At 44.0% G+C, this 13,448-nt stretch overlaps 1 protein-coding gene across 1 annotated transcript in view; it reads right to left on the bottom strand.

Moving 5' to 3' along the window:
- The window catches only part of fgfrl1a (fibroblast growth factor receptor like 1a), a 76,553-nt gene extending 66,578 nt beyond the window's left edge, over positions 1-9,975 (bottom strand). The window contains exons 1-2 of the mRNA XM_073486737.1: positions 9,506-9,975; positions 8,083-8,187 (exon numbers count right to left, since the gene is read on the bottom strand). Coding sequence (XP_073342838.1) covers positions 8,083-8,143 — 61 coding nt within the window. The 5' untranslated portion in view covers positions 8,144-8,187; positions 9,506-9,975. The remainder of the gene's footprint in view (positions 1-8,082; positions 8,188-9,505) is intronic.
- Between the last annotated feature and the right edge of the window lie 3,473 nt (positions 9,976-13,448).

The raw sequence follows: 13,448 nt of genomic DNA, 5'->3' as shown, positions 1-13,448 counted from the left end.
GTGCTGTAGCGTTGACCAAACATACCCCAACCCCACTGAGACCACAATACAGCACTGTGGCGCCACGACCCACACAATACTGCATTATGTAGAAGAGCGAGAGGGAGACGCTGGGACGAACGAGAGAAACAACAGAGAGAGAGGGAGACTTCAAAATATGTAAAGATGTCTACGAATACAACTTCAGCGCCAGATGTCCACTCTGAGCATAATCCAACGTGACTGTGTGTACGACAAGATGAGGGAAAAAGCTTAAGAGACAAGAGACAAGACACTGGAGCTGCAACACTCAGCCGGTTAACTGATTAGTTCATCGAAAGAAAATTAAGTGCCAATTATTTTAATGATCGATTAATCGTTTCAGCTTCTAAAATGTGAGGATTTTCTGCTTTTCATTGTCATTTATTATCGTAAAAAAAAGAGTCTTTGGGTTTTTGGACTGTTGGTTTGACAGAAGAAGTGTGACACGAAGCGATATTTCTGACCTTATAGCTCCGTCAGCGGGGAAAAGGAAAAAGAAACTGTATGTTACTAAGTCATTGTTCTGTAGCGTTTCTTTCTGTCACCACAAAGCCTCCTTTTACTATCTAATCTTCTCCTGTTGCTTCCCTCTCTGCTGCTGCCACCTCCTCCTCCTCCTCCTCCTCCTCCTCCTCCTCCACGAACACACATCACATCTTCACATCACCACGACAAAACCATCAACCCCCACAGAGGACGTCCAGACAGCCCCATTACTACCCCCACCATTAGCAAAGTCAAAGCAAACATTGACTTAATCTAAATGCGGGCTAATAGCCTTTAACATTAACAGGCCTTGTAAAAACTCTGGGACGGAGAACAGTGGTCGCTAAAGAGGAGTGTGGGGGAGGGAGGCTGCCCCTGTTCAGTTCCCTGCAAACACTGACAGCGATATGTGCATGTGATGTGTTTTATCATTATTACCAACAAAAATATGGGCTGAAGATCCCACAGAGAAATCTTACTCTAGACTTTTCTTAAAGTTTATCCAAAGTATACGAATATTTATTTCACTCTCCTGAAATCAAACTATACAAGAGACAATACAGGAAAAATAGATGAGTCCGTCTCACTTCTGATTGTTTCCTGATGGCCAGAGCTCAACTTGTCCAAACAGCCAACAAGACAACATTTGGCCCCGACATTACGGATTTAACAAGAGGAACTGAAGGAGTCATTTGTGCCCTTTGAAGCTCCCCTTTGTCTGTTAATCACATGTAATTAACAAACACAAACACACACGACTCAAATCAGCACAAACACACACGACTCAAATCAGTTTCTAGGTCATCAGCATCTGCAACATCAACAGGCAGAAAATCGAAATCAAAATGTTATTTCCAAACTGTATAATATACATAATATCTCATTTTGGTCCCATGCCGGAGAAAATGCCCTCTTCTATAACCTTAATCTGTGGATAGTGATGAAGGTTGGCCTACAGATCAAGCTCTTCCCCTGCGAAACACTGAGGCTGGCAGGCAGATGCCCGTCAGCAGCATCAGGCCGTATAACGGTTGTCAGCATGTCAAATGGTATTTACGACAGTTAACTGTGAGTTAGGACACGCTGCATGCTTAAAAACCAGGAGCAGGGTGGAGGGGATTTACTGATGTGAGGCTATGAGTGTGTCTGTTTACAATGAGGTAAAGTTGTGTGTTTGAAGCATCTGTCTGTGGTATGCAGCTGTTTACTCTGAGAGGACTCAAGATGCTCTCCTCCTCCTCCTCCTCCTCCTCCTCCTCCTCCTCCTGCTGCTCCTCGACCTCCTCCGTTCTTCTCATGGAGAAACAGGCAGACGCCGAAATGAATGTGTTTTATCACAGAGCGTAACAACATGGTTAATCAGTGCTTTCTGTAGTTAGTGTGTGGGAAAATAAACAGCAGTGTGAGTGCGGTTTAAATATTAAACTGAGCTGATTCATTAAAGATTAACCGCTTTTATTTATGGGTCATATATAACTTAGTGTCAGATGGTAGCCTCGCAACATAAATCTCAATATTCAGCGACAATACCTGTTATTCCTTCTACTTGAGCTATTCAGCCACCACTCCTATCTCAGCCCTGCTAGTTGGACGCTACTTATACAAGGAGGTAAATAAAACAGGAGCTGAAACAATTAGTTGATTAAACTTCTGATTCGAACTTAATCAGATTTTTTAGGTGATTTTTCATGCAAAGACTCGTTCTCTGGCTCCAGCTTCTTAAATATGAGGATTTGCTGTTTTTTTTTGTCTTTTATATGATTGCAAACTGAATATCTTCGGGGTTTTCAATGAGTTGTTCAGAGAAAACAAGACATTTGGGAAACTTGTGTGGACATTTTTCAGGGTTTTCTGATACTTTACAGATCAATTAATCAGGTCACTGGTAAATTACAGGGTTCCTGTGGAAGCTGGTCGTTAGTTTATGTTAGCGGACTCCTTTTCTAAACGTTAGCTGCTGTTGCTCACTGAGACGAGGCACTTGAGAACGTGCATGAAGTCACATCCTTTGGACTGTCGCTGAAAATCTGACCCGAGTCCTTCACGAAGAAATCCACCATCCATCAGCGTTAAACTTTTCATTTCTCACACAAATTGTGATGATAATGAATATTATTGTTCTTCGCTGCCCTGAATCACAGCTGTCTGCCCTAATTTATTACAGCCAAAGATGCACAAATATTGTATTGTTTTTATGACCACAGAAGTTAGAAGAGTCCTCTTCATGTTGTTGTCTCTAACTTTTTTACTGAAGTTTAAAGCTGTTAGTCCATCACTCGCTTCTCTGGTGACCTCCTCCTCCTCCTCCTCCTCCTCCTCCTCCAGTCCTTTATACCTAACCCCACTTCTCTCCTACGTATCACTGTTAGTGTTAGCATGCTAATTACATTCCTCAGTAATGAGTGAGTGGGACAGGGGTTTGTTAAGGGATTGCGGGCTGTCTGTGTGTGCTTACATGTGTTAAGTCATATTTATGGGTAGCGTCTTCAACTTGTATACATTTTCAGCATCTGTGTATGCGGCTGTTTACAGTCTGCGCTGTCTGTCTGTAGTTGTCTGCACTCCACAACGCTCTCTTCTCTTTCTCTGTTGACACATGTGTGTCTTTCTTTTGGCAGCTTCAACACAATGAAGATGCTTTTTTAATACGGACGAACCCTCTCGTCTCTGTCTGTTTCCTCTCCCTCCCTCTGGATGATGGGTGGTCGATGCGGCAGAATCACACGGAAAACATTTAATTGTTTAGGCAGAACTGTGCGTTAGGAAACAACGTACACAAACCCACATTCATCATCTTCTTTACTGAGGTCTGGGGTAGAGGCAGACAAACCCAGCGCGAAAGGTCATTTCAACATCACAGGTGTAAGAAAAAATGAAAGAAAATCTTTGCTGGAGCAACTTTAATAATCACATTATTATTATTATTATTATTATTATTATTATTGTTATCCTCTCGGCACTGCTCCAGTTGCTTAACCGTGAGGCGTTTAACAGCTGGCTTACATAAATACCATCTGACAATGCTGATAACCATCTGACATACACGTGGCATTACACATCACATGCACAATTAATGCATCTGTGCGTGTGTGTGTATGCTGAGGCATGCCGAAAGAAAAGCACATGAACCAATAAACAAACATTTAACACAAGTTTTTCCATTGAAGACAAAGTCGACTCAGACACAGAGGGAAATATCTAACCTGACTCCGTCTAAAGGCTACAAAATGCACCTATTAGCACCAGTAATGCTCTCGTAATCAGGTTTGGGTACGATACGAATGTACCAACACTACCTCTACTTGGTACTTTATTCTCTCTGTAATGACACAAATGTCTTTTGTGTCTGGCCAGCTTTGCATTTCACATTACAAACATTGCAGCAGGTGTTGTCTATGTCTTAGTTTCTCTCTAGTCTCACCGAGCCGGACCTCCAGATCTCCACAGCGCTGTGTCGACGCTGGAGAAAGGACCGGCTGCACAAACTCTCATTTTGGCCTGTGTGCATGTCTTTAAACCAATCACACTCGTCTTGAGCCTCCACAAAGGCACATGGAAAGAGGTGAGCCCTGGTATTAGAATGGCTAAACCCCGCCAAAGAAAAAGGTAACAGCTGCTAGCTTGTTTATGTTTGTGTCATTAGGTGCTAGGTTATGTGAGGGCCCAAAACAGTCCTCTGACCCTTAAACTAATCTACCTTTGGAGAGCATCTTGTCCTTGGAGCAGGAAATACTAGCAGCTAAATAGCACTGACGCAATTTGGTCGTACACAGTTTTGTACCCAACTCCATCACTAATTAACACATTACATGTCATTGGTTTCATCCAAGTGTAGGAACAATGAGCAGGGATGTCCTGTAGTCTTGTTGTCATCGTGCTGTTGTCATGCAATGAGCAGAGACTCTGAGAAGTCACTGCACTCGGCCAGAAAACAGGCAAGTAAGTTCCCCTCGTTTCCAGTCCAAGCTAAGCTAACTGTCTCCTAGTTGAGTGCCATCGATCTCATGTAACTATTGAAAAATGAAAAGGTCAAACGTCAAACTACTCTGTTAACAGTGTAGTAACTATTGCAGGATGGACCTTTTCTTTCCATTGTTCACATTTGAACCTGACTCTGTCTACAGCTGCAGGTAGCCCAGACTGCAGCGGCCTGCTACCAGTCTCTGACCCCTGTATTCAAGCTCGATGTTGTTCAGCTAACAGAGGAGAACGCTAATCTATCAGCTGCTCAGTCTCATGCTCAGTTACACACACACACACACACACACGCACACAGACCCAGACACTGGTTCAAACAGCGTGGTTGTGTAAGCCTCTGGATTGCAGTTTATGTGACTGTGCTGCGCTGCAACGAGGGCATAAATGTTGCATCTTTATCTCTTTCTATCCGTCTCAGTCTGTCTTTCTTTCTATCTCTTTCTTTTGCTAACCTTTTCCTTTCTTTTTCTCTCTTCATCTGTATCTCCATCTCCAAAAACAGTCCTCGGTGCCAACTGATGCTCAGAATCCAAAGACACTACCAGTAAAAGTGGTTTAAACTTTCTGGTACGTATTCGTTTACCACTAAAGGAACCATCTTGTTCTCTTCATTTCAATTCAGGCCTGTGTTTTCATCCAGCATTCATTTCTTTAATACAATAAGCCATACTGTACTTTGCAGGAAGTGTAGTGCAGTTATAAAGGTGCTGTTCGACATAACTTCCTGAATATTATACAATAGCGCCCTTACATTCACTGTAACTGAACCTTTTGTGTAAAGGGGACAGCCCAGACAGACGAGGCCACAATAGAGTTAATGTTTTCAATTTTAAATGTCCTGATGTGTTCTCGGATATTTTGCGCTTCACTGTATTGTTCATTGTTTACGCAGTTGCTCAGAGTAACCCACCTCTGGCCTGCATATTTCTCTGGGATATCTCAGTAGTCACCAAGTAGCTAATAAAAATCTTTCTCTGCGTCACTTCTTTGTGTGCAGTGGAGAGCGCAACAAGGTTGGACAGAGAGGAAGCCTTACTATAATCACTTGTAATAAATCTGCCAAGTGTTTATTAGAATTTTATGTTTAAAGACTTGACATCGTGATCATGAGTTGGACTCACTTTTCAGTATTCACATATACAAAACCGCTCTGAATCGAGTTAAGTACAGTTGCTGTGAGTGATCCAGTGAGTGCCTGAATGGACACTTCTGGGGGTGAAGTATGACATCATCTGTGTCCCACTTGACCCGAATCCTGCTGAAGGCCTGTGACAGTTGTGAAGCTTGTCCACCTTCCCAAACACTGTCTTACAAGGATCTTTTGCGTTTAAGATAATATCATTCTGATAACTTTAGGCTTGATTTTTCTTCAGCTACAGATACTCATACTTCTCGTCACCTGTTGCAAAGTAACTCCTATCTGCACAGTTAAGTAGCTGAGTGGCTATCACTGCAGTCGAAACAGTACAGCTCAAGGTCACGTTTCAAAACAATCTCAAGCATCTTTGCGTCACTATTGTGGCCAAACGTAATAATTTCCTGCATTTTTTGGTCCATGTCTCAGATAATTCTTCTGTTTTTATTAAAACATAACGCTATATGTGTGCAGGGAACGTTTACAGACGGAGAAAAAGACAGAAGGACAACAAGCTGTTCCTGAGTTCAAAACCACAAATTCACAATTACATGGTATGAACCTCAGACCACAGGACCAGAACCCAGCATCGCTCTCTCATCACACACAGACGTCTTTCAGCTGCCTCTTCATAATCAGTTACACTCACAATAACAGAATAAATCACAAAACATAACAATAATTACATTGCCTTAAAGATGTGTGTGATCTCAGTTCAGTCTGACCTCTGTCGTGCTGATACTGCACTTTAACCAGGAGGGAACATCTGTCTGGTAACTCGAGTCGAGTCTCATCACAAGATAACGGAGAACTTCAGTTTCTAATTGGTTCATAATGACATTTTGTCTCCTCTGTCTGTCCTCCTCATGCCCTCTCTCTCACACCCCTCCTATAATCCGTTTCCTTCCCTTGTCTATTTATCTCTTTTCTCTCCTTCGCCCTCTTTCTTTTCTTTCCCCATCTCTCTCCTCCTCTCTCCCTTCCACTGTTACCCCCTCCTCCTGTCTCTCTCTGCTGCCTGCTGCCCTGGTTTCATTGACAGACTGCAGGCGGTGAGGGGGAGGAAATGCTGTGGCATTGCACAGCAAACATCCCTAATAGGCTAATCTAATCTCATCTCTTTGCGGTCTATGGCCCTGTGTTTACTTTCGGCCCCGTGTCTGCACGCTGGCTCTGCCTCGCTTCGCTGAATGCAGCTTTGTTCCCGCTGAAAACTCATCATCGGTGTGATCTCTGCGGCGGGCGCCAACTCCACGACCGTCTGCCCATAAAGCCTGCAGGCTGGGGGTCGTTCTCCTCCGTGTGCAGCCTCCCTTTGCTATTGTTGTTTGTTTTTATTACATTTAGTCTCACTGAAAGAAACAAGGTGGCATGCTGAGTACTGAGTGTGCTGCTCTGTATCTGACCCTGACCACCAACCTCCCAGTGGTGTTGCTCAATTTAGATTTTAAAGTTGAAATGCTAAATTTGACGCAATAGCCAACAAGGTAGCATCTTTCCAAAATAGAGGTAGAAAAATCAAACTAATGCAAGCAGCACTGTACAAAGACCTGACGGTAACTGAATGACCAGTCAAAGTCAAAGGTTCCTCGACTATCTGAGGAGAAAAGCATTGATTAAGTAGAGCTCACCCTGGAACAAATCAGACCAAATGTATCGGCTCTGAATGAGCCAATAAATGATAACAAAGAACACGTGATAGGAAAGTGAAGATGAAGTAGGAGGGTGTGAGGGGTGAGTTACATCACAACACGCTGGTGAAATGCCAGCACGGATGACTTCTGCCTTGAATCCACCAGGCACGACCGGTGTTTCCCACACGTAGACTTTACTTGGGCAGGCCCCCAGGTGTACTGACGGCTGTCCAAGAATATTTGGCAGCCCAATTTTTGACTTTTATCTATTTTTGTATCCATCCAAGAGAATGACACCATCCCTGATCGATTACCTAGTGGACACAGGGCCGTTGGTAGCCGTGCTCGTGCCCAGGACGAGATGATCTTCCTAAGCACATGATTTGAAGGGTGTCCCGAGCCTTCTCTAAATGCACAACAAGGCTCAGATTATTATGTTTCGTAATATCTTCGTTCAGATAGTGAGTTTGAAAGTAAGTCGCCTGAATGTCAGCGGAGGAAGCAACAAAAATCGATCATCCCTTAAATTTCAATACACCATCAAATCACCAACCAGCTGGCAGAAGCTTCCCATCATACTTTCAGCTCTGATGAGACGACTGTCTGAAACCACAGTCGAAACAATCGTGCCACCGTGTTTAAAACAAACTGTCCTCGGGTTGGAGAAGCAGTGCAACAGTGAGAATGCAAAAACAGGACATTTCATCACAGTACATTCACTCCACACCAGGTGAAGAAGACTTAGTACTGTCAGATAGTGATGTCACCTGCAGTGATTCATCTCACTGATGGTACTGATGACTGTAAGGCTCCTTGTCTGTTACTCACCTCTGGCAGCTGTGGACATCAGGACCATCTGCAGCAACAGAAAGATGCAGAGAAGCTCCATTCTGGTTTGATTGGCAGGAAGAAGAAACGTTCAGCCTCTGTGAACTGAAGGGAGATGAAATAAGAGAAAAACATGAAGTTGCTGTTTGAAGGATGATGTGAAATTTCTATATTTAGGACAAACTGGCACCTCAAACCGTTTAGATCACATCTCTGTGTATAAATCATCAATTTATCAAAACGGCTGTCCACTGATGTCTGATTTACTCCTACACACCGCAGTCATTATTACACCATCTGATGGGTGACTTTGATTAATTGCTGCCAAAATAGCTGCGAGCGATATGGAATTAAATCATAGTTTACTTGCCAACTGCCTGAAAATTGGGAAGTAAAAACTGCCTTGATCGAGATATTCCTTCGTAAAATGAAAAAATGTGTTCTTGATTTCTTTGCAGATGTTTTTCAAAACCCACCAGGCTGAAGTCTCTGAAGGTGGACGTTACGTAAAGGTGAAACAAAACATGCACTCACTTCCAAAACCTCTTCTCTTGGTTAACATCTCTAAAAGTCCACGGCAGTCAGAACACAAAAAAAAAAGCGTTCACAGTACAGAAGCAGAGATTTTCTGGAAGTCAAACCATTTTCCTCACAGATTTATTCTGTCCACCTGTCCATATGTCTCTGCTTACAGCCGTTTTAATCTATCCGCCACATAAATTCTTCCCTTGAACCTTTTGAGATCTTATTTCAATACTTCACATGCTGTATCTTTAATCAGCATGTCAGCCTCAGAAACCGCTTAAAGGTGCAGGACAACTTTCTACCCATCAGGTTAAAGTCGCACTTTTGTTTGCATAACTTCTTCAGTCCTCGAGTTTTGCAATAAACAAAATACAAAGAAGTCGAAAGTGGCTGAAAAGTGAAAGAGTGAAAGCTTCTTGGAGGAAGAGGAGAGACTGCAACCTGGGATCGTCTGGATTATGATGATAATGATGATGGTCTTTAAAATCAAATAGCATTAGATATCCAAGGTGTCCCTTGTTCCTTTGCATTAACACGGTGTGGCATTATAAAACCATATGCTGTCATAAACCTTGTAAATGCTGCATCATGTAATAAATCTGTAACTCACAGATATTACAAACCTTAACTTTGATCAACATCTTCTGTAGATTCACACTAATAATAAGACTCTGTGGGACATATATGACATAATCTTGACCTGAAAGCAAACTTTTACACCTGATCAGAGCAAAACAAAACTCTTCAAAGTGAATCCGAATGAAAGGGTGATGAGAAGACACCACCAGCTCTCTGTGACTCACCATGAAGTGCAACAGATAGACATTATCGCCCTGTGGATGCGTTAAATAGCCTAAATATTACACTGAGTTTGGTTCATTAATAAAGTGGAACTTACTGTTTAACTCGCAGCGGTGGAGAGATGTGCACAGTCTGCAGACCTGCACCGTGAAACCCCGCTGCACCTCCTCTCCACTGATCACTGTGTGATTTCGATGATTTAATCCTGATTCACCGAGAATGACTTAAAAAAAAGGAAAGTGAAGAGACTCCTGCAGCCGAAGCGCCAACTTGTACTGAATAAAGTGTTTAAAAAAAAGGAGGATCAGAGTGAGCGAGCGGGTAAAGTGGCAGTAAGTGTGGAAAATAATGTAAAATGTATCGGCTAAGGTCAAACACGTGAGCGCTGTAGTATTTCTGAATGACAGTCCGCACCGCGAAGCGCTCCGCACCGGGAGCAGCAAGCAAGGAGGAGGAGGAGAAACGCGCCTGTCCACAGACCTGTCCACAGCCCTGTCCACAGCCCTGTCCACAGACCTGTCCACAGCCCTGTCCACAGACCTGTCCACAGTCCTGTCCACAGTCCTGTCCACACAGTGATCTGTTAATATTAACCTGTACTCTGTCCACACAGCTGCAGCAGCTCCGCCGTCCAAACTTCAGCCGCAGGCGAGAAAACAAAACTGCGACGACGGACAGTCCGAGGGCACAACTTTCAGCCAATCACAGGGCAGGCCAATCAGAGAGCGGGCCAATCAGCGAGCAGGAGCGCGCTGGACAAATTTGGAGCGGTTTAAGGGGGAGGAGAGGGGAGAGGAGAGAGGAGAGGAGAGGGGAGGGGAGGAGAGGAGAGGAGAGGAGAGAGGAGAGGAGAGGAGAGGAGAGGAGAGGAGAGGAGAGGAGAGAGGAGAGGAGAGGAGAGGAGAGAGAAGAGGAGAGGAGAGGAGAGAGGAGAGGAGAGAGGAGAGGAGAGGAGAGGGGAGGGGAGGAGAGGAGAGGAGAGGAGAGAGGAGAGGAGAGGAGAGGAGAGAGAAGAGGAGAGGAGAGGAGAGGAGAGAGGAGAGGAGAGGAGAGGAGGGGAGAGAGGAGAGGAGGAGAGGAGGAGAGGAGAGGAGAGGAGAGAGAAGAGGAGAGGAGGAGAGGAGAGGAGAGAGAAGAGGAGAGGAGAGGAGAGAGGAGAGAGGAGAGGAGAGAGGAGAGGAGAGGAGAGGAGAGAGGAGAGGAGAGGAGAGGAGAGGGAGGAGAGAGGAGAGGGGAGAGGAGAGAGGAGAGGAGAGGAGAGAGGAGAGGAGAGGAGGAGAGGAGAGAGGAGAGAGGAGAGGAGAGGAGAGGGAGGAGAGAGGAGAGGAGAGAGGGGAGAGGAGAGGAGAGGAGAGGGAGGAGAGAGGAGAGGAGAGAGGGGAGAGGAGAGGAGAGGAGAGGAGGGGAGAGGAGAGAGGAGAGGAGAGGAGGAGAGGAGAGAGGAGAGAGGAGAGGAGAGGAGAGGAGAGGAGAGAGGAGAGGAGAGGAGAGGAGAGAGGAGGGGAGAGGAGAGGAGAGGAGAGGAGAGGAGAGGAGAGGAGAGGAGAGAGGAGAGGAGAGGAGAGGAGAGGAGAGGAGAGGAGAGGAGAGGAGAGAGGGGAGAGGAGAGAGGAGAGGAGAGGAGGAGAGAGGAGAGGAGGAGAGAGGAGAGGAGAGGAGAGGAGAGGAGAGGAGAGGAGGAGAGAGGAGAGGAGGAGAGAGGAGAGGAGAGGAGAGGAGGAGAGAGGAGAGGAGAGGAGAGGAGAGGAGAGAGGAGGGCATCAACTCAAATTAACTGAAATCATTTGTTAGTGAGAGAAATGATGCACAAAATGTTTTGAAAAGTGTTTTTAATCACCTTCTTCTTCTTCTGCTTCTTCTTCATTATTCTCTTATTTGTGTTCTATTATTATTATTATTATTATTATTATTATTTTATTATTGATGATTTCTTCTGTTCTTTCTGCTCATCAGTCTCATCATCGTATTGTGTCGCGTTGGTTTGTCCTGTGGCTCCTCGCTCCCACTAACATTATGGACCAACACTGCCACCACGTGGCAGTTAGGCGTCATTACAATACAAGTTATTACACAGCGACCCCATCGAGTTGGTTCAGTCTTTGAGCTTCTGCCTCCTTCTCAGCGGAGCTCCAGCTTTATCTCTGCATCTTCTTAGAGTTGATACAAACATGAACATTTTCTGAGGCCTTTTGGATGATCTTGTATTCTTACCCTACTCATTCAGTTAAGAATATTATTATCGAGTTAAGAAATATTCCTTCAAAAACATCATGAAACATGTTATCATATGGAAATAAAGCAGACTGATATTTCTGTTCTGCTCTCTTCTACTTCACACTGTGAGGACAGTGGTGCCATCTCCTGGTGACAGGAGGGACTGCACACATCTGGATCAACCTCAGTGCAGAGAAGACTGGATGTTGTCGGGTAAGAGGAGAGAGGAGGGAGGAGAGGAGAGAGGAGGGAGGAGAGGAGAGAGGAGGGAGGGGTGAGGAGAGGAGAGAGGAGGGAGGAGAGAGGAGAGGAGGGAGGAGAGAGGAGAGGAGAGAGGAGGGCATTAATTCAAATGAACTGAAATCATTTGTTAGTGAGAGAAATGATGCACAAAATGATTTGAAAAGTGTTTAAGATTCCTGATTTTAAACGCCTCCTCCTCCTACTTATATAATTCTTCTTCTCCTTCTTCTTTTTCTTCATCATCATCTTCTTCTTCTTCTACATCTTCTGCTTCTTCTTCATGTAATGCATCATTAATAATAATAATAATGATATCCTTTTAAAGAAAGACCTTATAAATATCCCTGAAGAAAGAATGAGAGACCTGTCAGTTTTACAATCGATTGTCTTCATCAGATTTATTCAGCAGTCACACAGCAGGCAGATGAGTTAATTGGGGCCAATCAGGGTTTGTTCCCGAATAAATGCAATATATTTTGCAAAGCGTTCGTTTCACAAAATGATAACTGAGTGCACGAAACAAGCTGAGTCAATATGTCTTGCTATGCGTGACAATACTGGCTGATCACCATGCAAACACCAGCTATTATGAGAAAGTCTTGTAATATTCAGTGACAATTGAAGTGAATGTCCGACAGCCAGTGGAGATGAAGCAGCCTACTTGTTAGAGGATGTAATCTCAACTTTTTTCATTGACCTGCAAGTTATCTCACTGGACACGCAGAGAAAAAGGTTTATGTACTTTCTTAAGATGGACATGTAAAAAGGAGGATGGTCCAAATTGTGAAAACATGTTTTTCTGAATAATGGTCACAGTTTAAACATGACCTAAAGATAACGTCTGCAATTCGAACTACATTTAATGCTTCAGGAATGAATTTAAATCGCCTCAGCTCCGGCCTGTCGGGCCTGTAAACAACCTCCAGTTTGTCTGAAACGAGCTGAGGAACATTTCAGGACACACAGTTCTTTATATCACACAAACAGTCATTTAATACAGCAATCTTTATAGCAAAGGTTCGGTTTTACTTCGAAAAACAGCAGCGTATTGTCTATGGCTGTGCTCCAGGTCCATGGCTTTAACCACTGTGTTTTATTTCAGCGTCAGGAGGAGACGGCAGACAAAACCTCCTGGGAGTCTCACAGAGTGTCTGAGCAGCTGGAACAAAAAACTAAAACTATCTGCAGATTTCTAAAGTGTGAACCTGAAAGTTTTGAAGAACTGTGACAAGAAACAAAGTCAAACCGTCCCATCGAGGCTGAAAATATCAAGAGACGAAAAGAAAGAATCGCTGTGTTTGTGAGTCAAAAAACAGAATTGTGTTTTTTTATAAAAGTAAAAATAATCCAGCGCATTATTGCAAGAGGAATTTATAAAGTTTAATTTCATGTTTTCTTCAGCAGATGGTAGCAGAGGACAGGCGAACAGAAATACACACAATACACACATGCGTGCACACACTCAGTCTTTTATGTTTTAAGTACAGTTATAGTTGCTATTCTTCTCAAATCATCGTGACAGATGGTGGGAATATGGTCGAGTATGCTCCATTGAAATCCAGGCACTGTGGCGGGCAGTAGGC

This window comes from Pagrus major, chromosome 18 (genome assembly GCF_040436345.1).
Source record: "Pagrus major chromosome 18, Pma_NU_1.0".
Classification (NCBI taxonomy): domain Eukaryota; kingdom Metazoa; phylum Chordata; class Actinopteri; order Spariformes; family Sparidae; genus Pagrus; species Pagrus major.
The sequence above is the reverse complement of the archived record's forward strand: the minus strand, read 5'-3'. Positions and strand labels throughout refer to the sequence as shown.